General features: G+C 36.0%; 3 protein-coding genes across 5 annotated transcripts; 2 read left to right on the top strand and 1 right to left on the bottom strand.

Annotated features, from left to right (window-relative positions):
• Positions 1-229: 229 nt before the first annotated feature.
• On the top strand, positions 230-2119 carry LOC101263862 (loganic acid O-methyltransferase). The gene is made up of 4 exons (XM_004231966.5): positions 230-590; positions 711-1035; positions 1121-1479; positions 1549-2119. The coding sequence occupies exons 1-4, from the start codon at positions 519-521 to the stop codon at positions 1906-1908; spliced, it is 1116 nt and encodes a 371-aa protein (XP_004232014.1). The 5' UTR covers positions 230-518; the 3' UTR covers positions 1909-2119.
• A 105-nt stretch (positions 2120-2224) lies between these two features.
• On the bottom strand, positions 2225-5405 carry LOC101264167 (ATP synthase subunit beta, mitochondrial). Its single transcript, XM_004231967.5, has 9 exons — positions 4831-5405; positions 4456-4531; positions 4188-4276; positions 3843-3960; positions 3646-3749; positions 3403-3561; positions 3067-3291; positions 2670-2981; positions 2225-2545 (listed from the first exon to the last, which is right to left on the bottom strand). Exons 1-9 carry the CDS (start codon positions 5287-5289, stop codon positions 2432-2434), a joined length of 1656 nt encoding a protein of 551 aa, XP_004232015.1. The 5' UTR covers positions 5290-5405; the 3' UTR covers positions 2225-2431.
• A 1472-nt stretch (positions 5406-6877) lies between these two features.
• On the top strand, positions 6878-26677 carry LOC101249429 (DNA ligase 6). Of its 3 annotated transcripts, XM_004233575.5 has the most exons (19): positions 6878-9620; positions 9764-9881; positions 10655-10736; positions 12254-12356; positions 12484-12580; positions 13757-13859; positions 14831-14950; positions 15315-15362; positions 16294-16391; positions 16484-16549; positions 18041-18200; positions 20554-20661; positions 21007-21056; positions 22980-23014; positions 23111-23172; positions 23266-23427; positions 23501-23589; positions 24377-24476; positions 25990-26677. In XM_004233575.5, exons 1-19 carry the CDS (start codon positions 7205-7207, stop codon positions 26296-26298), a joined length of 4326 nt encoding a protein of 1441 aa, XP_004233623.1. In that variant the 5' UTR covers positions 6878-7204; the 3' UTR covers positions 26299-26677. The 3 variants fall into 3 exon arrangements, 2 of the variants coding, with proteins under 2 accessions (XP_004233623.1, XP_010316080.1); XR_011214989.1 differs by lacking the exon at positions 21007-21056; XM_010317778.4 differs by lacking the exons at positions 22980-23014; positions 23111-23172; positions 23266-23427; ... (1 more) ...; positions 24377-24476; positions 25990-26677 and adding an exon at positions 22509-22666.
• Positions 26678-26944: the final 267 nt, after the last annotated feature.

Genomic DNA, 26944 nt, shown 5'->3' with positions numbered 1-26944 from the left:
TGGTCCTGTAATTAATACGTAATATTAGAGTTTCCCCAAAGTCTAAAATTGTTAACGTCAATTTGAACATGCGACAAAATTTTACATGCATATATATTGTTTTTATTTGGGCAAATTTATTGACTTGTCCTTCATTTTTATTTTAACGCGTTATTTTAATTTTATTTTTAAAATTTTTTTTAATCATTTCTTTGGAGCTTCTATCCCTTTTGATCTTTGGATTGAAAGCGAAGGTACTTATCATTCGAGTAACTTCTTCTCGTCATTTTAACCTTTTATATTTTTTTTATTCTTATATTATTATTAAAATACACCAAAATATTATCAGGTGATTCATGGGCATAATGATTGGTTTATTTATGAAATGGTGAAAGTTTAGGGAATCTATTTTCGCATTCGATGAAGTTCACAAAAGACAATTAGATTGACACTCCTATTTATAAATGTAGCGTGGTTCTTCAGCTTTGAAAATTAAGGCATCGTTCGAATTACAAATTAAAGGATAATATAGCTAAAGTATGGATAGTCAGAAAATTCACATGAATGGAGGTGATGGCCCTAACAGCTATGCTAACAATTCTGAATACCAGGTGATGGCCTTTAACGCACCTGACTTGTGAAATTTCACTAGGTCTATTGTTGTGTATATAATTACGCAATGAGTGAAGTAATGTTTGGATTTGATTTTTTTTTTGTTGTTGTTGCTGCAGAAACAGTTGGTGGGATATTCAAAGAAATTAATGGCGGAGTTGATTGAGCAGGAGCTTGATGTGGGAATAATAAACTCTGTTTGTAGCCTATTTTGTGTAGCAGATTTTGGATGCTCTGTAGGGGGAAACACTTATCTTGCAGTTCAAAATATCATTAAAGCTGTAGAAAATAAGTATAAATCAAGTGAGCTAGACCAAGAGAACCCTCAATTGCAAGTACCAGAATTCCTTGTGTTCTTTAATGATTTAGTCCAGAACGATTTCAATACTCTATTTAATTACATCCATGGCAACAAACCCAACTACTTCACTACAGGAATCCCAGGTATGTATGTATATTTGTTACTACTTTGGTCTATTGGAAACAAAACAGTATAAATCAAACGACTGATATATCTACTATGGTGTAGGTTCTTTCTATGGACGAATATTTCCAAAGGCGTTCCTACACTTTGCCCACAGCTCGATGTCACTTCTGTATCTGTCAAGAATTCCAGAGGAAGTGTTAGACAGAAACTCAGCAGCATGGAACAAAGGAAGAATTCATTACAGTAGCAGTGGAGCAGCAAAAGAAGTAGAGGCAGCATATGCAGATCAGTTCAGAAAAGATATACAAGCCTTTTTGGATGCAAGGGCTCAAGAGCTTGTTCCTGGAGGATTAATGACCATCATTACTCTTACTATTCTTGATGGAGTGCTTCCTTCTGACTCTCCCATGGCCATCAATTTCACCATTCTTGGATCCTGCCTACAGGATATGGCCAACATGGTAATTAAATAACTGATTCTCAGTTTTCACATGAACTTGAAGTGTGAAATGACTTGACATCCAATGCAGGGTATTATGTCTGAAGAAAAGTTGGATTCGTTCAACCTTCCATACTATTATACATCTCCTATGGAGTTCGAAACACTGATAAAGACACATGGATGCTTTGATATTATAAGGTTTGAGAAGCTGCCAACTCCCCTGAGACAAGTTGTAATTGATGTCCAAACTGCAGTGTTATCTGTGCGAGTAGTAACAGAGCAACTATTTCAGCAACACTTTGGGAATGACATCACTGAGGAATTGTTTCAACGTTACACTGAAAAATTAGACTCGCATCCACTTTTAAAAGATGATAAATATCGCACAGATGCCAGCTACTTTGTCTTTCTCAAGCGTAAAGCCGAAACATCCGAACGAGAGTCCTAGCTTGGTTCTTAAAACTTATCATCTGCGTCCAAACTTTGTTATTGTTCACCTGTTTGCAGAGTGTGATCTTGTTTTATGTGTGCATTTTAATTGTTTTCTGCATATGAATAAATAGTTCAAGCTGAAAACAATGAGCTGAGTTAGACTCATGAAAATAATTCCTTGTTGAATTGAAAATTTTATATGGTAATTCCCACTCTTTTGGATCAAATGCTTCGTACATTAGATTATTGATGTTTCAAGAGCATTATTCAGCAGGTGGAAAGGTAAACACAAATTAATCCATTGTATTGAAGAGAAACACGAAAAGAAGCAATGACCTTCTGACATCCTGTAACTCATTTCAATCAACTCAGCCAGAAAATTACAAGGAGAAAAGAAGAAAATCAATTCTTAGTGTAGACTAACTTATAAGAACTATAAAAGGCCGTGTGAGCATCTCCAGTCTCTCTGCTATTTAATGAGCTATCTATCCATGTAGGAAAAACAAAACAAACAGAAAGAAGAAATTGCAGCTAAATAATCAACTAGCTGACTCCTTTGCTATCTTCTCAGCCTTAGCAATGACTTCTTCTATACCCCCAACCAGGTAGAACGATTGCTCCGATAGGTCATCATATTTACCGTCAAGGACACCCTGCTCAGAATGAAAATCCAAATGAGAATGAAGTTTAAAACTATATACAGAAATAATTTCTGCTCAATGAGGAGAAGTAGATGAGGTGAGCGGTGACTCAGTAAGAAAGTAGTTCCTTGGTTACCTGAAAACTTTGGATGCTCTCTTTCAACTCTACATACTTTCCAGGGGCACCAGTAAATACTTCTGCAACGTGGAAAGGCTGACTCAAGAACCTCTGAATTTTACGGGCACGAGCAACAGTTAATTTGTCATCTTCACTCAATTCATCCATTCCCAGAATGGCGATAATATCCTGAAGATTCTTGTAGTTCTGGAGAACCTTTTGTACACCTCGTGCAGTGTTGTAATGATCTTCCCCTAGGATATGAGGAGAAAGCATACGGGACGTGGAATCTAAAGGATCCACAGCAGGATAAATACCAAGCTCAGAAATCTGCATAAGGAGAAAAGGGATATTGTATATAAAAATAGGGTAGGAGTGCTTTTCTGAAACATAATTGGCAATATAAGAAACTAACCTGCCGAGACAAAACAGTTGTAGCATCAAGATGAGCAAAGGTGGTAGCAGGGGCTGGATCAGTCAAGTCATCAGCAGGCACATAGATAGCTTGGACTGATGTGATTGACCCCTTCTTGGTTGTAGTAATCCTCTCTTGAAGCCCTCCAAGATCCGTAGCTAAAGTTGGCTGGTAACCGACTGCAGAGGGAATACGACCAAGCAAAGCAGACACCTCAGAGTTGGCCTAGAGCAGTCCCAGAGAAAGAGGTCGAGAATCAGAAATCTCTTCACCACATATAAGCAATTGAAAAAGTAAAATATACTACTAGTTAAGGTATTTGAAAAGATAGCTCACTTGAGTGAAGCGAAAAATATTATCAATGAAAAGGAGCACATCTTGCCCTTCAGCATCTCGGAAGTGTTCTGCAACTGTCAGCCCAGTGAGCCCAACACGAGCACGAGCACCAGGAGGTTCATTCATTTGACCATATACCAAAGCACATTTGCTTTCACCCTGCAGACAAATATACATGCAAATCAGCCAATTGAAAGAGTTGTTCGCACTATATATTGAAAAACAAATGTTATCTACAGAGACCTGCTTTTCACCAAGCTTAATAACACCACTCTCAATCATTTCTCTGTACAAATCATTACCCTCCCGAGTACGTTCACCGACACCAGCAAACACTGAGAAACCACCTGAGACGAGAAGAGAATACAAAATTAAATTAACTCAAACAATGAGAATACATGAAAATTCTTTTTTACTCCCCAGTGCAACTAATAACAAACCATGGGCCTTTGCAACATTGTTAATAAGCTCCATAATAAGCACCGTCTTTCCAACACCTGCACCACCAAAAAGTCCAATCTTTCCACCTCTTTGATACGGAGCAAGTAGATCTACCACCTGTCATCAAAAGCAGCTAAGTCATACAGGATGCACACCAAGTAGACAACATATGATTTATGCATTCAGGATGATTTGTATATCGTCTACCAACAACATTCAGTAAGTTGCACATGCTAATCAAATATTTGTTATTCCTGTTTTGCTTCCACCAAAACTATATAGATGAGGACAGATGAAGATTGCGATGTGCTCAGCTCCTAGTGTACAAAATAAGTATCACACACCTTGATTCCAGTCACAAGGATCTGCTGTTCTGTTGCTTGCTCAACAAAAGATGGAGCTTCACGATGAATTGGGAGATAATGTTCCGTTTCTGTAGTTCCACAGCATCTCAATAAAGCAAATATAAAAAACGAAAGACAATATAAAAAAGTAAAGGCTCATCCAAATGAACACGAAATATGAAATTGGAAAAAGCAAAGCAACATGATATAACATAATACTGTCATTAACAGGAAAACAAATGATTTTAGCTAATGCCTAAATTCTTACTTAGATCACCCCTTTCATCAATGGGCTCTCCAATGACATTTATAATACGACCAAGTGTAGCCCTGCCAACTGGCACCTGCCATTTTATAACCAAGATTAGAACTTAGAAGGACTATGAGCACGCCAAACTAGAAAACATATATTATTCAGAGAAAAAGACACTATATGAATTTCTAAAATTAAATAAACGCCATGTTGATAAGAAAGAAGTTGAAAATTTATATATATATAAGATCAATTTTATTTTCTTGTGTATATACAGTAGATATCGAATCCCTTTGATTTCCTCCCGTATTTACATCTTTATATTAAAAATCGTGGTCGCGCCACTAAATACAGCATATAAACAGAATATCATGACAATGTCAAGCTTACTTTAATAGGGGAGCCAGTATTGAGGACTCTTTGACCACGCACAAGCCCTTCAGTTCCATCCATAGCAATAGTCCTAACCATATTTTCTCCCATATGTTGAGCAACTTCAAGTACCACCCTAATATCATGATCCAACACCTCTAAAGCCGTCAAAATCGGCGGTAGCCCTTCATCGAACCGAACATCCACAACAGCCCCGATCACCTGACATACGCTCCCAAGTGCACCGGCACCGGTGTACTCATCGGTGATCTTGCCTCCAGTTCCCTTAATCGTCGTCGGTTTCTTCTGAGGCGCCGGCGCTTCCTTCGCGGCCGCAGCGGTAGCGTATTTTACGGCGCGGTGGAGAAGGTGGCCTACAGGGGAGGAGCGATGAATAGAATTTGTGAGTGATGATTTAGTTGAAGAGTGACGTATGGATGATCGGAGCATGGAGGAGAAGAACCTTCGAGAAGCCATGGTTGTGGAAATGCGAGTGACAGAGCAGTGAGGTTACAGGTGAATTCACATTTGTATGGGTTAAAGAGAGTTCAGTTTGAAGAAGAACGATTTATTCTGCGTCCGACGAGTTCAAACAATGTTGAAGCACCACGTGTTCGTGCCATGAAGAGATTTAAAAGGACGGATAAATTTAATTTGTTAAATTACACCTTTTATCCTCGAATTATTAACTCCTCTGTATGAACAAATGATTCAAATAGGTTTATCTGTTATACTCCTAATTTTTTTTTTAAATATATATTTTAAGAAAATATTTAATAGTAAACTAAAGTAATTTATGATATTTTTAAAGAATTTATAAATATATAAATTTTATTTAAAAATAAAAGAAATTTTTTATATATGTATTTCAGGTTAAACTCAACTCTTTAAAAAATAAAAAATATCGAAGAGGAAGTGTAGTTTCTCTTAGATAATAATCATATTTTTAACATATACTTAAAGCTCTACTGATTTCTCTTGTTGCAAATGTACTACTTCCTGTATATTTGTGTTATTAGTTATAGATAATTAAGATGCTTTACATTGGACATTTTTTTTATTATTCCATGATTTTGTAGTACTTGTTTTGTTAATCGAAAAATAATGATAATTTTGAGTTGTTTATTGACATTAAGTTTGTTGTAAATTGTGATATAAGATTTTGTTATATAATTGGCAATAGTGAATTATAATATCTCCCGACTTTTTCTGGTCACTAGTCCTTGATTCTCAATCTTCTAGAGTCCAAAAGATGATATATAAACTATAATATCCTACCGTTTATTCAATGCCTGCAAATTTTGACTACAAGAAAATATAATAATTACTGTAAATAAATTCTTAAATTTGTTAGGTGTTTTTTTCAAGTAATTTAACTATGTTATTTTCTATTGAACTACTAATAGTTTATTCTTTTTTAATATCGTTAACTGATATGGAATCAAATTTTGTGAGGAGTGTTGATACAACTAGGGGCGGACCCATCCTATGTCACGGGGTGTCGATCGACACTGCTTTATTGAAAAAAATCATATTTTATATATATAAAAATGTGCAAAAATAAAAATATCATTATTTATTATTATTATTAATTACATTATTTAAACAATTGAATCTCTTGGCTCATTGGTTTGTAGTGTGAAATCAATGGTCATTCGCTTGGCATGATCCAAGATCGAGCCATTTGAAAATATGAATACTAAAGTTTAGTCATTTACTTGACTTAACACACAGTTTGTCTTCATCTCTTCAATCAAAATCATTACAATACGAACACAATTAAAAACATTTAAAACATTTACAATAAAAAATCTGATAAAAATCAGTTAGCAATATTTTTAAAAAATAAATTATGAGTGATTTAATGATTTAATAAGAAAATGACGTAATTGAGAAAAATTCAATTAAGTTCAAAAATAAGAGATACTAAAATTGATAATATAATCAGGTATGAAAAAAATATAATGAAACAACAATAATAGAATAGAACAACAGAACAACATTATAATCAAAACAAGAAAAACATTAAATAATATAGGGAGTAGTTATAATAACCATGCTGATAAAAAAAATTAAATAAAGCTCGACCAACTTCTAAAATTTTATTCAAATTATTAACCTTCCTATCTTGTAATTCAAGATCATGTACTGAAATAAACTATAAATATATCCTTATATTCACTTAATGGCGAATCTATCGATCATCGGTCTCTACATGTACGATGAAGCAAAGATTTAGCGTGTCGCATAAGCCATTCTTATAAAACCAGGTTTTTTAGACTTTTCCAAAGAAACCTTCTTCTTGCGCCATTCCAAGTAGTAAAACTCGTTTCGATCATGCTCCGTCTAGTCGTACAATTACCACTGTAACTATCGTTTTCGCCCTGCGGCCATGTCCGCCGACGCCGGAACCCTAACCCTAGACTCAACCACTCTGTACATAACCGCTCTCAACTCCCTCTCTGATAAATCCTCATCAAATTCAATCCCATTGTCCCTTCCTCTCCCTCCAATCCCTTCTTCTATCCCCCAACCAAAACTCATCCCAAGAACTCGCTTTATCATCGACGGTTTCAAATATGCCGCTGATTTCTCCGTTTCTTACTTCCTCTCCCATTTTCACTCCGATCACTATACTGGCCTCTCCTCTAATTGGTCTAAAGGTATCATATTCTGTTCCTCCATCACTGCTAACCTTCTCATCGAAGTTCTCAATGTTCCCGCGCAATATGTAGTATCTTTACCGCTCTCCGAAGCGGTTCTAATAGACGGTTCTGAAGTTCTTCTCATCGATGCCAATCATTGTCCCGGTGCTGTGCAGTTCTTATTTAAAGTTCCAGTTAGTGATGGAAAATTTGAGCGGTACGTTCACACAGGTGATTTTCGTTATTGTGATGACATGAAATTAGAGCCTGTATTGAATGCATTTGTGGGTGCTGATGCTGTATTTTTGGATACAACTTATTGTCATCCGAAATTTATATTCCCTAGTCAACAGGAGTCAATTGATTATATAGTTGGAGTTATAGAGAAAAGTGGAGTTGAGAATGAGGGTTCATTGAAAAATATCTTGTTTCTTATTGCTACTTATGTCATTGGGAAAGAGAAGATTTTAATGGAGGTTTCACGGAGGTGTCAGAGAAAGATCCATGTTGATGGACGAAAAATGTCGGTTTTAGGAGTATTAGGTCATGGGGAGGATGGAGTATTTACTACCGTTGAGTCTGAAACTGATGTTCATGTTGTTGGGTGGAATGTATTGGGTGAGACTTGGCCATATTTCAGGCCTAATTTTGAGAAAATGGATAAGATCATGAATGAGAAAGGATATTCCAAGGTGGTTAGTTTTGTCCCCACAGGTTGGACTTATGAAGTGAAGCGGAATAAGTTTTCAGTGAGAAAGAAAGATTCCTTTGAGATACATCTTGTTCCATATAGTGAACATTCAAATTATGATGAGCTTAGAGAATATGTGAAATTTTTGAAACCAAAGCATGTCATCCCAACAGTAGGTACAGATGTTGAGAAGCTGGATAGCAAACATGCAGATGCCATGCGGAAGCATTTTGCTGGCTTGGTTGATCAGATGGCCATCAAGCAAGAATTTCTAATGCATTTTCATCCTTCTGTCCAAGGGAAGGAAGATGTAGATACAAAAGAATCTGGTCTTGCTTTAGTTAGAATTACGGAGGAAGAAAACACAAACAGATCTACTCATACTCCAGTCAGTATCATCAAACAAGAAAATGAGGATACTTCATCTGATTCTAAAAGCTGCAATGCTGCTGATATGGATACTGTTATCCCTTCCTCATTTCCTCAAGGAGAATCTGTGTCGCCAGGTTTAGAAAAAATAAGTGAAGGTGATATGGAGGAAATACTAGAAGAACTTCAAGGCTGTTTGCCCACTTGGGTAACTAGAGGTCAGATGTTGGATTTAGTTAGTATTTCACATAAAAATGTTGTTGATGCAGTCTCATACTTTTACGAACATGAAACAGAATATCGTGAACAGGTCACTGCCAGTAATTCTGTTACCTCTTCTTTAGAGGCAAACTCAGCAAATAAGTCTGCATTGCCTTGTAAACCATGTCTTGGTAAAAGCCTGCAGCAAGATGAGACAGCTGCGTCAAGTAAAACTGTTAAACTACCCAACACGGACAGTTCCTGTAGCAAAAAAGTTTCTCCTGGTAAAAGGAAGAGAAGTACTGGAAACAAGTCCAGTTCCAGTAGCAACAAAGTTTCTCCTGGTATAAGGAAGAGAAGTACTGGAAACAAGTCATTTGAAAAAGCAAAAGGACATACGAGTATGGAATCTGGTGGACCAAAGCAATGTACTATAACAAAGTTCTTCAGTAAAACGCTGCCTCTTCCTTTGCAGAATCAAAACAGTGAAGCCGGTAGTAAAAATTTCCATGATGATAGTTGCATGCTACCAAATGCCTCTATAGAGGCTTATAAAGAGGAGGCTGATCGGTTTATTCAGATTATGAATGGGGATGACTCATTGAGAAGTTATGCTACCACAGTACTAGCGAAGACTAAAGGAGACATAAGTATGGCACTTGATATTTATTTTTCAGAATACAAAGATGTAGGAGAGACTAATGGAGATGGGATTTCTAAAACAAACAAATTGTTGCAACCTCAGTGTGCTAAAGAGGTTTACACTTCTTCCAAAGATGATAAATTACCCAAAATATTAGGAGATGTTGATCCCAATTTGTCGTTGTGTGGTGTTCCCTTTGCTGATAATGCTGTAAATTATGTATCACTTCCCCATGAGGAATACTCTCCCGTGGAACATGGTTGGTTTCTTGTAATTACTATTGATATGAATTGTGTAATTTTTGGATGTATTCCAGCAGTCCAACTCTTGCCACTAAGTAAAATTTGTTCAGTAGTAAAATAATTCTTTTTTTCCTTTGCTTTCTTTCATTCTATTCCCCAGCTTGCTGGAGTAAGGGGCAGGCTACTCCATACATACATCTTGCACGAACTTTTGAATTGGTAAAGGAAGAAAAAGGGAAGATAAAAGCAACGTCAATGTTGTGCAATATGTTTCGGAGGTTTGTTGCTTATTTTTTTTTAAAATCTTTAGTCTGTTGTAGGTTTATGACTCAGCATATCATATTGGATCCACAGCAGCATGTTGACAAAATTATCCAGTATGGTATCATTATCTTAATAGTAGGTTACAAAATTGTCAGGTTATGGTGAGGGTTATTGTTAGGGGTTTAAGCACGGAATGTTTTGATAGCTTTTGTTCTACATTTGGTTTATTGGATTAATACTGGCTTCTATTTGGGTTGAATAAGCACTTTTTAGAAAGCTTGGCAAAACACTAATTACTGCTCAAAAGTGCTTTTTAAAATTAATTGGCCAAACACAAACTGTTTCTCACCAAAAGTAATTTTTTGAAAAGAACTTCTGAAAAAGAACACTTTTCAAATTAAGCTGATTTTAGAAGCTTGGCCAAACAGGTTCAATGTCTTTGCTGTCAAAGCAAATTTACATCTCAAAACCGAAAAGGAACACTGCTCTACTTTCTGCTTGGTATAAAGAGGGGGGGGGGGTAGAGACGGCAGGATGAATGTGGGATAAAACTTAAAATGGTAGTTTATGCATAATTTGTTGGTTCTGCTCCCCTTGCAGCACCACTGCGGGAAAAATAATCAATCTCACATCTCTGGAGTCTTTTTGTTGGGGGTTGGTGGGTGTGGATAACACCTATCATTGTTCACTCTTTGATCCAGAAAGAAAGTGTGTGGTTTCTTCTGGGAAAAATGAACCCTTTGAAGTTATTGAGCTGTTTCAGTTAATGAGTTGCTCTCATTTGCAGCTTGCTAGCTTTGTCTCCGGAGGATGTGCTTCCTGCTGTGTACTTGTGCACAAACAAGATAGCCCCTGACCATGAAAATATGGTTGGTTTAATTGATTTTCTATATGATTGCTTCTTCATCACTGCTCGAGTTGTTGCGAAAACACTGATGCAATTTTCTTCTTACTATTTTTGCGCATCTATTATTTTGATTTTACTAGTGATGCCCAGGAGTATGTATTAATTGATATGAACAATAATATTTATCCGTGTTTGTACTACCAAATGGTTACTGTCAAAGCTTCGTAGGTACCTTTAGAATACAGTCCTTCAAACACGTAACCAGCCGTGAATTCCAGTGCTTCATCTAATTAAGTAATCCATCTGTAATTTCCTGTTACCTGAAAGGTATAAATACGAAAAGTACTTCTGAGCTTTTCCTGAAAAGAAACTGCTCATTTGTCTCCATGCTGTTAAATATACGACATGAATTATCATCCTATAATTCTAAAAGGGTTTGCCTTAGCACAGTCACCCTATTTAAGCTTGTCTCAGGAAGTGGTACTCTTGTCACACATTTAATGGATTTATTGTGACCACCTCTGAAATAAAAAAATTAAGAAATGCACCAGCTTTTACTTTAGGTGTATGCTATAAATTGGAATTTGGAAGTTACAAAGGGATGATTTTGAAAATATACCCAAAAACAGTTTTTTTTTTTTTTTACAAATCAAATAAAAACCATTAGTATTATTACCCCAAGTTAGAGGAAGGGGAAAGGTGAGTGAGGGGGGCTAAAGAAACATGAGAGGGTGTGTGGGGGATCCAATTAGTTGGATTTTCCCTTTGAAGATTGCAGACAGCCTTTTTTTATTTGCCTTGATTTTTCTGTAAATAATTCTCTGTTGGGAGGTAAAATTGTTATTAATGCATCTTGGTTAAGATCACTATCATTTAATTGTCACCGACATGGATTGTGACGGTTGCCGAGGTCCTTCCAACAACATTAAACTAGAGAATGATGTACTGCATTTTTCGCAGTAACGAGAATTTCCATTTAGTTTCATGAACTGAATGGGAGCCTAAATAATCCACCCCAGTTAAAACAGAGAAAAGAGTATATAGGTTTTTCTCCTTTATACTGCTGTTCCCCTGACATCATCACATTATTTCTTGAAGAAGATTTTACTGCCATAGCTTCCTATCATATTGAAAATTGAAAAATTGTTGTATACTTGAGAATTCGTCAGCCAGAAGATAACCTACTATGAAATGCAGGGCTTTCATAATCTCATATCTCAATAGTAACTTCTTGCTTCTCCTGATAGAAAAGATAGTAATTCTTTCTGCCTTGGAAGAGGGTGGATTTATGTGTGACATTAACAATCACATCATTTGGTGTTATGCGCATGTGCTTTTTTGCAATTTACAAATTTCTTATTTTGTGAGTGAATGCGTTGTATACCTGTGCATAATTCACCAATCAAAAAATATCTGTGCATGATCTTACCAATCAAAAATACCTGTGCATGATTTTATACATCATGTTGTTACTTCTGTCTTTTTTTTATTATAGCAATTTACAGAGCACTGTTTTGATTCTGATCTTATCATAATCAGGAATTGAACATTGGGGGTAGTACTGTTGTAGCAGCACTAGAGGAGGCATGCGGGACAAAGAAATCAAAAGTACGAGAACTATACAACAGCCTCGGTGATCTTGGTAGGAACATTTATCATTTTATGTTGCTGGACAATTGATAGCACAAATTTTCATGTTTCTCCTTTCTTTGGTTTGCTTGGATTCTTCTTTAATGGGGCTGGACCTTGTTGACCCTAATTTGTATTAGGTGATGTTGCTCAACTTTGCCGACAAACACAATCATTACTTGCTCCTCCAGTGGCACTTACAATTAGGGGTGTATACTCTGCTCTTAGAAGGATAAGGTATGATTTTGACTCTTCTTTCTGGTTCTGACAGTTTGTCATTGCTGATCTTTTGATGAGAATGTATAGTCTTCTAGTATTCAGGATAGGCTTTTTTTACTGGTTTGACTCCTAGACCAGAGCCTATTGCCCCAGCCACATAGTCTCTTTTGTTACGTTAGCCGAAAATCCTTGGAATTTGAAAGAGAGAAAAAGTACATGACAAAATTACAGGCTAACCTCAGCAATGCACTTCTAAGTACACGACGGACTGTAATCCTGCATCATTTTCTTATCTTTTCTTTTAATGTCATGCGAATCCCTATCCTTCTTTTATGGCAAGTTTCTATTAGTATGCTATTGGATTTTATCTTATTCAGGGATAAAGTCTGTATAAGATGAAAAAGAACAGAACATTAGAATATGTTATCAGTTTCAGAAGTAAATGGTTGCTATCCATGGTCATGGAACTCGTTATTTGGTTCTGATCATTGTCTTTGTGACTTCTTTTTCTTTGTTTCGGGATTGGGCTGCATATCAGTTGGACTACTTTTTTTTTTTACTTCAGATGTAAGATTGACTTCATATATTTGGAGCTGTCCACCTTTTTCTGTCTGATTTCTGAAAAGTACCTCATGAATAAGATTCTATTATATAGAGAGGGAGATGCTATCCACTTTACTTGCAAATGTACAACTAGGATAGTTATCTTGAGCTCCACAACAACAACATACCCAGTGTAATCCGACACCTGCAGTTTGGGGCTCCTCATAGGGTGTATGTAGACCTTATCCCTACCTTTGTGGGGTAGAGAGATATGTTTTTGGTAGACCCTCGACTCAAGATTCGGTGGTTTGATCCAAGTATTATTAATATCTTGATTCTTATTCACATTCAATCTTGCATAAGATATCACATACATTCTCACATAACTTCTGCAGGTATTAGTTATGTGGAAAATAAATATTGGAAGCAAACAATGCTGAATAATTCTAATTTTAAAAATTAGCTTACCAAAATAAATGTCAAGTTTTGTGTGGAAAATAAAATGGAACAAAGACAATGTATTAACTATACGGAGCTTATTGTATTGAATAATACTTTTATGAATTTACCTCAATAATATATGTTTGCTCTACCTTTCTTGTCGTGCTGTAAGCTTGGTATGAAACCTTAATTTCCAATGCAATGCATCAGCTTGCAAGCAGGTAGTGGGAGCGCCATCCGAAAGAAAAGCCTGATTGTCAATCTCATGTGTTCATGTAGAGAGAAGGAGATGAAGTTTCTTGTGAGAACGTTGGTAAGTTTACGGTTTCAGTTTTCAAGGAATAAAATCCTTTCTTTGGTGTTGTAGGTCCATAAATGTGTAATAGTAATACTGATAAGAGCACTTCCCCAAAGTTCTATCGAATCCTGCAATATCTCATATTTAAATGGCATAAGCTAGTAAAGAATAACTTTCCAGAGTTACCCTTTTTTTAAAAAAAGAATTAACTTTCTAGATCTTTTTGCCCCCTTGCTCCCCTCAACCAGTTGGGTCTAGTTTGTTTTAAATTGCCCTTGTTGGCAAACTCAAACCTAATAGATTAGTATAATCACTGGAGTGTTGAGCTTTTATGTCCAATATCTGTCTTAATTTCATGCTTATTGCAGTAGTTTCTCTTCCCTCTTTCTCTGTTAAAGCATGGGTTAGTTTAAAAACTTATTTACATATTCCACAGTCGAAAGTTTGCTTCCTTTGTGCTCCCCATATAGCATCAGGTTATTGAAAAAGATTAAGCATCTTTAATGAAACTCTCTGCCATCCATAGTTCTCGATTGGTATCATTTCAGTATTGGCTTTAGGAGGAGCATGTAGTTTTGTGGATTAAGCGCCCAGGTCTTTGGTCTAGTGGTAAAAGTGTAGAGCATGAGTGTAGGTTAGGTGCACGTCATGTGTTCTCGAACCCTACCAAAAGCCTGATATTATAGTGGAGAAGGGTAGAATTTGGCTCATTATCTAGCGGGGTTCAAACCTTGTGCCACTGTCTCTAGGAGAGTTCACGGTCTTCAAATAAGAAAAAACGGTACAGTTTACACTAACTAATTATGACTTAGCTACCCATTGAGAACACTTTTAATCTAAATAAAGACCTAACCAAGCTCCTTTTCTTGTTCTGCCACTTTCAAAGTTCAAAATATGTTGACTTGTTGTGGAAGATGATGTGTGGTAGATTCTTGCCTTTTTCTTTAGCCATTTCAACTTTATTTACCTTTTCTGTTGCAAGTTAGGTTCGGAATTTGCGCATTGGAGCCATGATGAGAACTGTTCTTCCTGCATTAGCTCAAGCAGTTGTGTTCAATTCTACTCCTTATGAGGGACTGGTCGAAAACCTGAAAGATTGTCTGCAGGTTTATATTCTATTCATCTGGAGGTTGCGATCCTGTCAAGTGTCAACAGTAATCTGTCTTTTATTTCATTTGTAAGAAAGCCCATTCTTCATGAATGTATTCACCTTGGATCCTGTGCTTATCCTTTGGTGGACTACACTTGAAGATGGTTCTCTTTCGAGGACATAAGTAAAAATTGCTGGCAGTTGATGTTTGGTTTACTTTTGATCTGCTCTATTATTGATTGAAGTGGGAAACTGTGTCTTGATTCTTTAATTTATATTCTACTGTCATATCTTGTGCTTTTCCCTTTCGTTTCTAACTCATTTATTTTGCCTCAGTGGTTTGCCTACTGACGAGTAATTTTTCATTTCCTTGCTGTTAGCGACTTTCAGCAGAAGTAGTAGAAGCATATAACATCCTTCCCAGCTTGGTAAGATTCACTCATCATGTCTCTAATAGTTTACTGTCAAGAGTTAAGTGATATTCTTTTCTTTCAAGTGTTTATGAACTTTTAAGCTGTAATATATGTTTCCAATTATTGTTGAAGTGGTTAGCCATCTCATCTAAGAGTTTAATCTGTTAGAGAGAGTACACTTCCTATTTCCCTTTAGATTGAAGTGTTACTTTTACTAATTTTAAAAGTTTAATCTAAAAGTGTGCTCTCTCTAAAAAAAATAAATAAATCCAGATCTATTGGAAGTTGTTCTTTTTCTATCTCCAGTCGGGTGCCATTAATTTATTTTATTTTTGCAAAGTCCACGATAAGTTAGAAAAGAACAACTTTCAAGTGAAGATAGAACAGCTATTATCCTGGTCAGGGATAAGTTGCAACAGAAATGTGTTATTATTTCCTCCAAAGGGCGGTGAAGGCCTTGTTCACACTAGCATTCACTATTTCTTTTAGTTTTAAGCTCTTTTAGTGCTCTATTTTCCTTACTCACCTGGCCAGCTCAACATTGCTACCTCTTTCACAGCTTCATGTTGTGTCACTCAATTTGTCTTCCAAATATTGAAAACAAATAGCTATTATTTTCTGTCTTTCTGCTTCAATAATCCTAAACGTGCTGTGTTAAAATAATGAAGTATATCAGTTCTCACTTATATCCTTCCCCATGAGCCTATTAATATTTGAGTATTATTTTCCTAGACTATGTAATGATTGTCGTTTGTGTTAAATTTATTTAGTCTCTGTTTCCGTCAGGATGTACTTGTTCCTTCCTTGATGGAGAAGGGGATTGAGTTTTATGTCAGTTCTCACTTATATCCTTCCCCATGAGCCTATTAATATTTGAGTATTATTTTCCTAGACTATGTAATGATTGTCGTTTGTGTTAAATTTATTTAGTCTCTGTTTCCGTCAGGATGTACTTGTTCCTTCCTTGATGGAGAAGGGGATTGAGTTTTCCTCAAATACATTGTCAATGGCTCCAGGCATACCCATCAAACCAATGCTTGCAAAGTACATATATTATTGCTGTGATACGCTTCATCCTGCTGTTTCTTTCCTGACGGAGCCATTTCTTACACTTCCTCAATTTTTGCTTGTGATAGGATTACTAATGGGGTCCCTCAAGTGATGAAGCTCTTTCAGAACAAAGCCTTTACATGTGAATACAAGTAACCGCTAACAAGACCTGTTATTTGCTCTTATGTTCTTGATTTTTTTTTTTGAAAAATCACTTCTAAATCTGAGTCTTTGGACATGTTTGCTAATTGTTTCATTTGCTTGGTAATCCCTCGATGTTGTGAACTGGACGCTCTGGGAGAATGAAATTACCAATCTAGAGGAGCTGCTGGGAACACATGATCCCTGAATTGCAAAGCATCTCCTTCGGGATTTCAGTGGGGTGGGCTTGTTCTTAAGTAATTATCATGAAGTATGTTCCTTTGTGGAACTTCTGCTTTGTTGGCATCACGTAACAACAGAGCATATTATCTGTCTTCGAGAAATTGAGAGTGCTAGAGCACCTACCCCCCCACCCCCCACCCACGCCCAAAAAAAAAAGATAAAGAAAAAGAGGAGGAAAAGCAAAGAAAAGTGAGGACGAAAAAATAATTCGGGTAGTAGAGCTAGCATTCTTTTACCTTTTGGTAGTTAACTTTTAGTTGATTGCAAGTAGGATGGGTTAACGATCATTTAAGAATTCTTTTTCCAAGTACAATTTTAGGAACTCTTTTTATTTTTCTCTATGTCTTCAGTTCTGGTAAGACGTTGTTAAAGTTCAACTGTCTTCATAAACTTTAGGGGGGTAGTGGTTGTAGGGTTATTTGGAGTGCACATTCCTTTTGAGATGTTCCTCAGTCATATCATTGAGGTACTGGTTTCAAAGTGCTTAGTAATTTTCTTCTTTATGTTTTAGTATCCGATGTGGTGGATTGCAACATTTTTTTTAATCAAAACCTAATATTGTTATTTTTTCTCATTGTGGTGCAAGCAGAGTGGTAATGGCTCCTTGTAGTATCACAGTCCTCTAATTAGCACCCTATTGTCTCTTATGAGTCAATTATGTTCAAAAAGCCCAAAAGAGATGACACTTATTGGGCTTTTACCTTTTCTGTGCTTCCATTTTAAGTAAACATGTGTGTGCCTGAGTTATCACATGAAGTTCTTGTTTTAGTGGGTTATCAACCAAATTTGCAACGATCAACAACAACAACAATATACACTGTGAAGAATAGCCAACATAGACGAAGAAAGATTGATTTTAACCCTCAAAGGATGCATAGAAAGAAGAATAAAAAAAGACCAAAATCAAGGAAAGGAAGAAGAGATCAAATACAACCAGGAAACTGCAATAGTATTTGAAAAAAAAGAACAGAATGAAAAGCAGGGAACGAACAAAAACATAAAAAGAAAATTTGAAGCAACAACCGAAGAGAAAAGAGAAATAAGAATTGTTTATGAAACACTACCACTAGTGGGATCTATGGAGGGTGGTGTGTATGTAACCTTGATGAACAATTATGCATCAAAAAGATAGATGAATGTATTGACATTTGATGGACATCTAAAGAGAGACTCTTATGTATGCTTTATCCATGTTAAACTATTTCTTTTTGATGTTGAATGTTGGAATATAGTTATATCTTCGAGATCTCTATTTGCAGATATGATGGTCAGCGAGCTCAGATTCATAAACTGTCTGATGGTTCAGTCCGTGTATTTTCAAGGAATGGGGATGAGACAACATCTAGATTTCCGGATTTGGTAAATATTATTACAGAATCATGTGATTCCAGAGGAGCAACATTTATCTTGGATGCAGAGGTATTTCTTCAGAAATTCCACTTGTAAGTAGAAAGGTTTTGGGCGATCGAAAACAGCCTCTCTACCTCTTAAGGTAGGGGTAAGGTTTGCGTACAATGTACATACTACCCTCGGTATACCCCACTTGTGGGATTACATTGGGTATGTTGTTGTTTTAAGTAGAAAGATTTAGGGGGTTGTCACATAGCCATGGAATATTTGAAAAATAGGGATCCTATACAGATTTCAGAAGATATTATATTTGAAGGATGTAATTGGACATAAGACCTAATTAATAACACTGCAATCAGTTTTAAGGCTGTTAAAAAAAGGTCCAAAAAGGGAAAAGATTGATGCTTATTAGAGCATCCAAACATCTAATACTGAGAAAAGCATATGCTAAGATACAACAAAAAACTTGTATCCAACTAAAAGAATAATAATATTGCCGTAAAAGAAGAAAAAACAGCTCATAAAAATATAAAAACAATTGTTCAACCCAAGTCAGAGAGTGAAAGAAGTTCAAAAGAAAAAGAAATAGGAGAAGAGAAGACTTACTCTGAGACACAACAATTATTAATTAGTCTTGAATTTTGACGGTTGGACCATTTATTATCTTTATATATTAATGGTTGAGAATCTTGAGGTCTCGGGTTCAAAAGCTCAGCGGGGACACACTAAGTGATTCTTCTCATTTGTCCTAACCTGGTGGATAGTTACTAGGTACCTGTTGTTGTGGGAGGTGATAAGTGTCTCGTGGAGTTAGTCAAGTTGCACAAAACCTAGCTCGGATACCATGGTCAATTTATGCTTCTAAGCATTGTTCAGATCGAAAGGTGGTAAGCTGGGGAACTTTGCATGTACTAGGCCTTAAGATTTTTATTTCTAAAATCTGGTTGATTACACCGAGGATCCAGTAATCTTGTCTACTTATAGTTATATGTAGGATGTAAATATGGAAATTTGTGTCCGAACAAAGGGGCACTTGTATATATATATTAGGACGCCTTTATCTTGTGAAGAATGAGGTATCTTGGCTCTAGTATCCAAGAAAATCGGGAGATTGATGATTATTGCTCATCGTATTGGAGTGACATGCTCACTAGTCAAGAACACACACATTTAGAAGATAAAATGAAAATAAGGATGCTTAGATGGATGTGTGGGCATACTAAGAAAGATAAGATAAAGAACAAAGTTATACAAGATAAGGTGGGACTGATTTCTGTGGTGGATTATGCCTGAACATAAAATAAAAGAGGGGTTTCTATATTGCCTCTTGGTGCTCTCTCTGTAATGTGTAATGAGACTGAGGAAACCAACAACCATCTTTTCCTCCATTGCAAAGTGACAACACAGTTGTGGAACCTTTTTTTGGAGCTAACACATACAGAAAAGATTATGCCTGAACATACATTAGATCTACTTAGTTGTTGGATCAGCAGCGGGGGAGAAAATCTAAGAAAAAGTGGTGGAGTATAATACCATCATGCATTTGGTGTGTATTTGGAAAGAAAGAAAAAGCATATGCTATGATAACAAAGTAAATTCAATAGAGAAAGCCAAATGGAACTTCTCGTCTTCTTTTTATTTTTGGTGTAAAGAGGAATGGATAGAATAAGCTGCACAAATTTGGATTTTATAAGCTCTTTGTAATCTATTAGCCTTTTTTTTTTCTCTTGTTGGAAACCAATTTTTGGAGGTCTCCAGCATATCCTTAATGCTGATGTACAACATTATCTTTGTAAAAAAAAAAAAGATTTTTGTGGTGGACAAGATGTGAGAAACAAGACTGAGATGGTTCGGGCACGTGAAGAGATGTATAAATGCACTAATGTGTGAGAGATCGCCTATAGTAGGTTATATGAGAGGTAGAGGTAGATCGAAGAGGAATTGGGGAGGTGATTAGACACGACACGACACATTTTCAACTTACTAAACACATGACCTTAGAATCCTAGCTAGGAAAGTATGGAAATCAAGAATTATGGTAGAATAGCATTAGGTAGCCGCGTCTTGTCATACCTTTTTAAGGTAGGAAAGTCAGCGTTTCAATCTCCTTTTCTCATCTTCTCTTTTTTAGTAGTCGTGTAGTATCTTATTCTTCAATTTTCATCACTACATGTAGCTCCATTTTCTTTGTTTATCTTGCTATTTTGTTTTCATTGTTTTCTTTCAATCTTTGTTTTGATTACACCTCTTTCGAGCCGAGGTTATATCAAAAATAGCCTTTTTACCCCATAGTGGTAGGGGTAAGGTTTGGGTACATTCTACCCTTTCCAAACTTTGCTTGTGGGTTTTCACTGGGCATGTGGTTTTTGTAATTGCTATTGATGAACTTTTGTTGTTTCTGGAGTGATCTCCATTTTTTCAGGTTGTTGCAATTGATAGGCAAAATGGTCCAAAGCTCATGTCGTTCCAAGAACTATCTTCACGTGAGAGGGGGTCCAAAGATTCCATCATTGCGTTAGATAAAATTAAGGTCTTGTCAATTTTCTCAATTAGGAATTTTCTAGCCTTATGATGTCCCCAAAATTTGATTTATCATCAGGACATTGTGTATGGAAGGATGAGGCTTACCGTCCTTATCCATGTCTGCAATAAACATTGCAGACTGGCTCCTCATTCTTTTGTATTTCACATGCTTAAGTAATAAGAAATTTCTTTATATGTTATGTTTATTATTTAATGAAGTATCTTATTGAACACTAGATCAGTTAATTTTTTTCTGCAGTGCCTATGGTGCACTCTCCCTTAAAGATGTTTGCTCTGTAAAAATATCATCTTTGGTATCTGACATCTCTCTCTTTTTTCATTCTTTGTGCAGGTTGAGATATGCATTTTTGTTTTCGATATCATGTTTGCAAACGGAGAACAGTAATTACTATAACCATTTCTCCAATTGTTTTTGGGTCTCCATGCTTTCTATTACGCATTGTCTATCCTTTACATTGCTACTGATACATAATATCTTTTTTTTTTGGTGTGGATAAATACTCACCAGTTTTGATCGATAAGAGAAAGATCTTCTTAATGAGTTAGGGGTAGTTTGTTAATCTGGTTAAGCTTTGATAGATGGATTCACTCGGTCATGAGTCACAAATGTATGTGACGTGAACAGGTCTATAACTAATAGAACATTTAAGGTCTTATTGAAGCATTGCACCAGATTTTGACTGGAAGTCCTAAGAATCATCAATCATTTACTTTGCGACTAACTAGCAATAGTGATTCTCGTCGCCTCTCTATCCCAGTGAAATCAGGGAAAACATGTGCTCTAAGAGCTACTAGTTTATCAGTAACTCTAAACCAAATGGCCAATTTGTTTATGGTATTACTTGCTCGTATGAAGAAATATTATGGATTTAAACTTATCCAGTGCAAGGTTTGTTTTTTGGGTGAGGAAAGATACCCTGAAAATGTATCTTATTTCATTAAGAAGTCCTTAATATTGGACAATAAGACTTCCAGGTTACACAACTCAGGCGGCTCTAACATTTGTAGAAATAGATGGAGTTAAATGCAATCCTAAAGAAAAATGATATACCAAAAGATTATTGGAAAGGATAGAGCGTATGTAATGCTATAGAAATAAAAATATACTCGCTCTATGTTTATAGGGCTCTTTGCATCTTCAGGATTGGACTTGGCAGTCTTCTTTATGAGATTTTCAATCTAATACTCATTATGGATCAACTCATGTTATTTGCAATCACTATTTAGAGAGCCGAACAGCATTTTCTTATTGATTACAATGCTCTTATACATATCAAAAATATTTTAGTCTAAATTATCTGGTTCTGTAGTAATATTTATGTGACTGCTGGTATGACTTTAGTTAGTTGTGTTAGTGTTTGTTTGACACAGCTTAAACATTTTGAAAATGATTATTGTTCTGATTATCTGAATAAGCTTTTTGTTAAGCAACTCACTTAAGGAAATAGCTTATAGATTGCAATTGATAATGATTATTCTTCTTATTATTTGAATAAGCTTTCCTTTCAATACTTGATGGTGGTATGCTTACTTGAGCCAAGGGCCTATCCAGTTTAACCTCTCTACCTTCACAAGGTAGGGGCAAGGCTGCATACACACCACCCTCCCTTGACTCCACTTGTGGGATTACACTGGATATATAGTTGTAGTAATATTTATGTGATTTTTAATGTAGTTATAAACTAATTTTGTTGTGAAAAAAACTGAAAAGAATTGAATTCCATTCACAAAGTAAAATGGAATTGTTTGGTATCTTTACTTTTTGGTGTAAACAACTCTGTAAAGATGCAGATCACATTATAGAATTAATAGGGAGCTTGTAATCTTGGTTAGGCTCAGGGCTGTTACTTTTTGAAGATGGCCAGCATGTCCTTAATACTGAAGAATACAACTTCAGCAATGTTAAAAAAGAAGAAGAAAATAATTGAGGACAAGTCAATTTGAGTTGAATTTGACTTTCGTGCTATGAACCATGTCATTTGGATGAAGTATAAGATTTCTTAATTCGATTAAGAATCTCGAAAATGGTGCATGATCTTAGTTTGTACATTGTGATGCATGCTTCAATATGAATAGCAACCTGGGAGTGATGTTTGAGGAGACTTCTACATGTGTCTGCCTCTTTCAAAGTTTTGCTGATCAGGCAATGTGAGTCTTTCATGGCTAGATAGAGTCCTTCCACAATGATGTACATCTAGCTGTTTCTTATGCTCTCTTTTACTGTTTCATTTGGGACATTCACATCTTTTATTTTTTTGGAGAATGTTAAATAGGAGTCTATAACTATTAGAACTCTTTGTGCAGATTGTTGAATCTGCCGCTCCGTCAAAGGCGAAAATGTATGCATTTGTTGTTTCTTTCCTATAAGTGTGGAGTTTTAATAAGAAATAGTATTATCTTCTTAATTCTTCAAAATTTTGCTGTCCGGAAATCAGATTTGAAGGATTTATTTGGTGATGGCAAAGTAGGTTATTTAGAGTACGCGACAGAAATGACTGTAAGCTTCGTTGTGTTTTTTTTTTTAAAATTTTGTTTGTTAGTATGTGCCATGGCCCAGTCCTCAGTGTTTCAGTAATTTTTTCTTCTGTAGGTAGAGTGCGATGATGCTTGTGCAGATGATGAAGCTACACTGGCTAGGATGAACAGCTTTCTTAATGATGCACTACATGCTTCATGTGAAGGGATCATGGTGAAGTCCCTTGATGAAGATGCTGGGTACACACCCTCAAAGCGCTCTGATGCATGGTTAAAGGTGTTGCTCTAAACATCATATATTACATCAAGAAGATGAAATCTGCAGTTCTAATCCTGGAACCTCTTTGCAGGTCAAGAGAGACTATGTTGAAGGATTAAATGATTCCCTGGACTTGGTTCCAATTGGTGCATGGCATGGGAATGGAAGAAAAGCAGGATGGTATTGACCAATCTTTCTTTCCTCATTGGTTTCTTCTATGCAGACATTTAAGTAATGAAACTGCAGTTCCCACGAATTTGAGCATTTCTTCACCTAGTAATCTTATTTAGGTTTTTGAGAGCGGGAATGTCTATTCTAAAGTACTATGTGGATGGCTAAGGAAACAAACTGCAAATCTACACGAATTTGAGCATTTTCACCCAGAAATCTTATTTAATTGAGATTGCTTGGTGGGAATGTCTATTCTAAAGACGATTTTGTTTTACAGAAATTTTTGGTGTTACCAGTGAAGTTATTGTCCTGCTATTTATATGCCATTTTGATAGTTTAGTGCTACAAACATGTGCATTTGTTTGAACAATCCTGCTCAGTAGATCAATATGAATTGTTTGCTTTTGTTTCACTTTTGGTGTAAAGAAGAATTTCTAGATGAAGTAGATTCATTGTTGGATATCATGGAATCCTTTAAGAGAATACATAAATGTTCTTGCTACTTTTGCTCCTTTTTAACTGCAAATGTGACTCTTAGCACAGGCTTTGTATTAACGATATATAATATTGTTACCATTTTTTTTGTTAGAAACTTTATTACCTTTCTCCAAAAAAATAAAATAAAACTAAACCATGTGAATATTGTTTTGCTATATGTAATGTGTATATATTGTGTGGACAAGTAAGATAACATCACCCTCCCCTTTGTTGCTTCTTTTATGACTGCTGAGAAATTGCATTGGATTCTGTTGCATGAATGCTTTCATGTATTAACACATTCATTTTCAAATTATAGGTATAGTCCTTTCCTTATGGCCTGCTACAACCCTGACACGGAGGAATTTCAGAGTGTCTGCCGGGTCATGTCTGGGTTTTCTGATTCCTTCTATGTAGAGGTGAGTTCCATAATGATATTACTTGATTAAAATTCTCTTCTGATCTAATAAAAAGTTTGTCTTTTGATGGGATGAGGTTTAATTTAATCCCTCCTCATGTTGCTAATCAAGTTAAAATCGAAATAGGAGTTCAATTACTGGACCTCATCTCATATGCTTGGTACTTCGTGTTATTTTGGTCTATAGAACAGCCTACTGTGGCTTTAGATCATATCTTTCTTTGTTTTGTTGAAATCTTGAGGTGCACATGGTTTTTGAGTTTGATTGTGGTTCACAAATTTAGCAATAAAACACAAAATAGAGCACATAGATCACTACAGCACAGGAAGTTGGTTATCTTGTAAAACTGCTACAGTGTTTATGCCACCTTCATTTTGGTGATAGACAGCCTTGTAAAACTGCTACAGAGCTCTGTTTTAGTTGGATGCACAAAATGCTGTAGCAAATTAAAAGTTGAGCAAGTGTGGTGTGGTCGATGAAGTGGGAGGATAATTGTGAGGTTTCAGGTTCAAACACCGATAGGGAGAAAAACAATTGGTGGTTTCTTCTCATCTGCTGAAGCCTTAGTGGGCGGAATTACCTGTTGCCTGTGTTGGTGGAAATAGCTGGGTACGCGGTGGAAGCTTAGTTAGTTCTCCTTACTCAGACTCTCTGTTCACCTGCCCATGCTTCAAGATTTGAGGTTTTCACCAGAAATCTCTGTTAAAAAGAACTATTGTAACAGGATTGCATAGGTCCAACTTAATGCTCCTGAATAGTCAAGGTGTGCAAGTTGGACCAGGCGGCACTACTGTGATTGGAAAAAAAAGGATACGATAGGACAGGAGAGCTAAGAAAATGGAAATGTTTATGGGAGTCCCAAGAGGTTAAGCAGAACAAACACTGAACGGAGTTCGAAAAATTTATGTTTCATTCAAATGCTTGTGAATTAAGTAAAATATTATAGCTGGACAAGTAAATGAAAACTCAGCAAGTTAATGCTGTCTCTTGAAAAATATCTAGCTACTTGCTCATAGAATCATTGTTTAATCGTTGCAAATGCTTGTGAATTAAGTAAAAATATTATAGCTAGACAAGTAAATGAATACTCTGCAAGTCAATGATATCTGTTGAAAAATATGTAGCTACTTGCACATAGAAAGCATGCTTTTATGATTGGCCTCAAAGTATAACTCAAGTTTTGTTTTTGTTATCATTTGTGTACTAGTGTGTCAGCATGTATCCATATGTCAAGTTCTTACGTGTGCATTTAGAGATGGTGTTTGCAGTAGGTCTTCATTTTGTGGTTGTATTAGGCCTTTTATCTCTCAGTAACAGATTTATATTTTTGTAAACAATTTGAATCTTGTATGTCGTGGAAAGGAAAAAGTAAAAGAGAATCTCTAAGAAAAAGAAACATTAAGAATACCAACAAAAGAGAAGGCACTAAAGGGTATTATAATAGTTGAAGAAGGTCTTGTTTCAGAGCACTCATTAGAACTAATTGGGACTTGCTGACTTTTAACTTTTTCAGATGAGAGACTTCTTCGATGCGGACAAGATCTGCCAGAAAAAGCCACCCTACTACCGAAGTGAAGAGGTTCCGGATATGTGGTTTTCTCCAGAAGTTGTGTGGGTGATAAGGGGTGCTGACTTCACAGTGTCACCAGTGCATCACGCAGCTATTGGTTTAGTCCATCCATCTCGTGGTATTTCTGTCAGATTTCCCAGGTTCATCCGGTGTTTGTCAGATAGAAAACCTGAGGAATGTAGCACATCTGCAGATATAGCTGACATGTTCCGCACTCAGATTAGAAAAATGGATGTGAAGGTTGAAAAATAGTTGTAAATATTAGTTTATTCTCAAGGAACCTCCCTTTAACTCCTCTCTCTCACTCTCTCACACACACGTATTAATGCTTACTACATAGAATAGTTGACAGAGTGGTGTGTGATCACTTTGTGATGCTGCATACACCAGGGGAAGAGCTGAACAACTTTGGGTTATGATCGCGATGCTGTACAGAACAGTGGGACGCCACCCTATACCGCATAGAGACCCAATGTTCGTGTAATTTTATACAGTTATGTGGGTGTGCAATTGTTGGAAACAAAGTGGATTCACGCAGATTGTTTTAACAAGCTGAAACACTGCCATACTCATAGGTGTGAGTCTGCACTTGTGTATCTTACTGGAAAGAGAAAGACTGTTACCCACATGATTCAAATTTGCACTTGGCTTACCCTACTGGAAGCTCGTATTCATTTCACTTTTTAAGATGATGTCTCTACAATTAGAAGTTGGATAATTACTATGATCAAGATGGTTATAAAATATTATATAAATATAGAATTCACAACTCTCCCTCTGTTTAATTAATTTTAAATTGACACAAAAGTTAAGAAAATAGATTTAACTAATAGTATGTGAAATGTCTTAAAAGTGTCTTATAATATTGTGGTTTTAAAATTAGAAGTAGGAATTATTA

Source organism: Solanum lycopersicum, chromosome 2 (genome assembly GCF_036512215.1).
Source record: "Solanum lycopersicum chromosome 2, SLM_r2.1".
Lineage (NCBI taxonomy): Eukaryota > Viridiplantae > Streptophyta > Magnoliopsida > Solanales > Solanaceae > Solanum > Solanum lycopersicum.
Note: the sequence above shows the minus strand (reverse complement) of the source record. Positions and strands in the feature narration are given on the sequence as shown.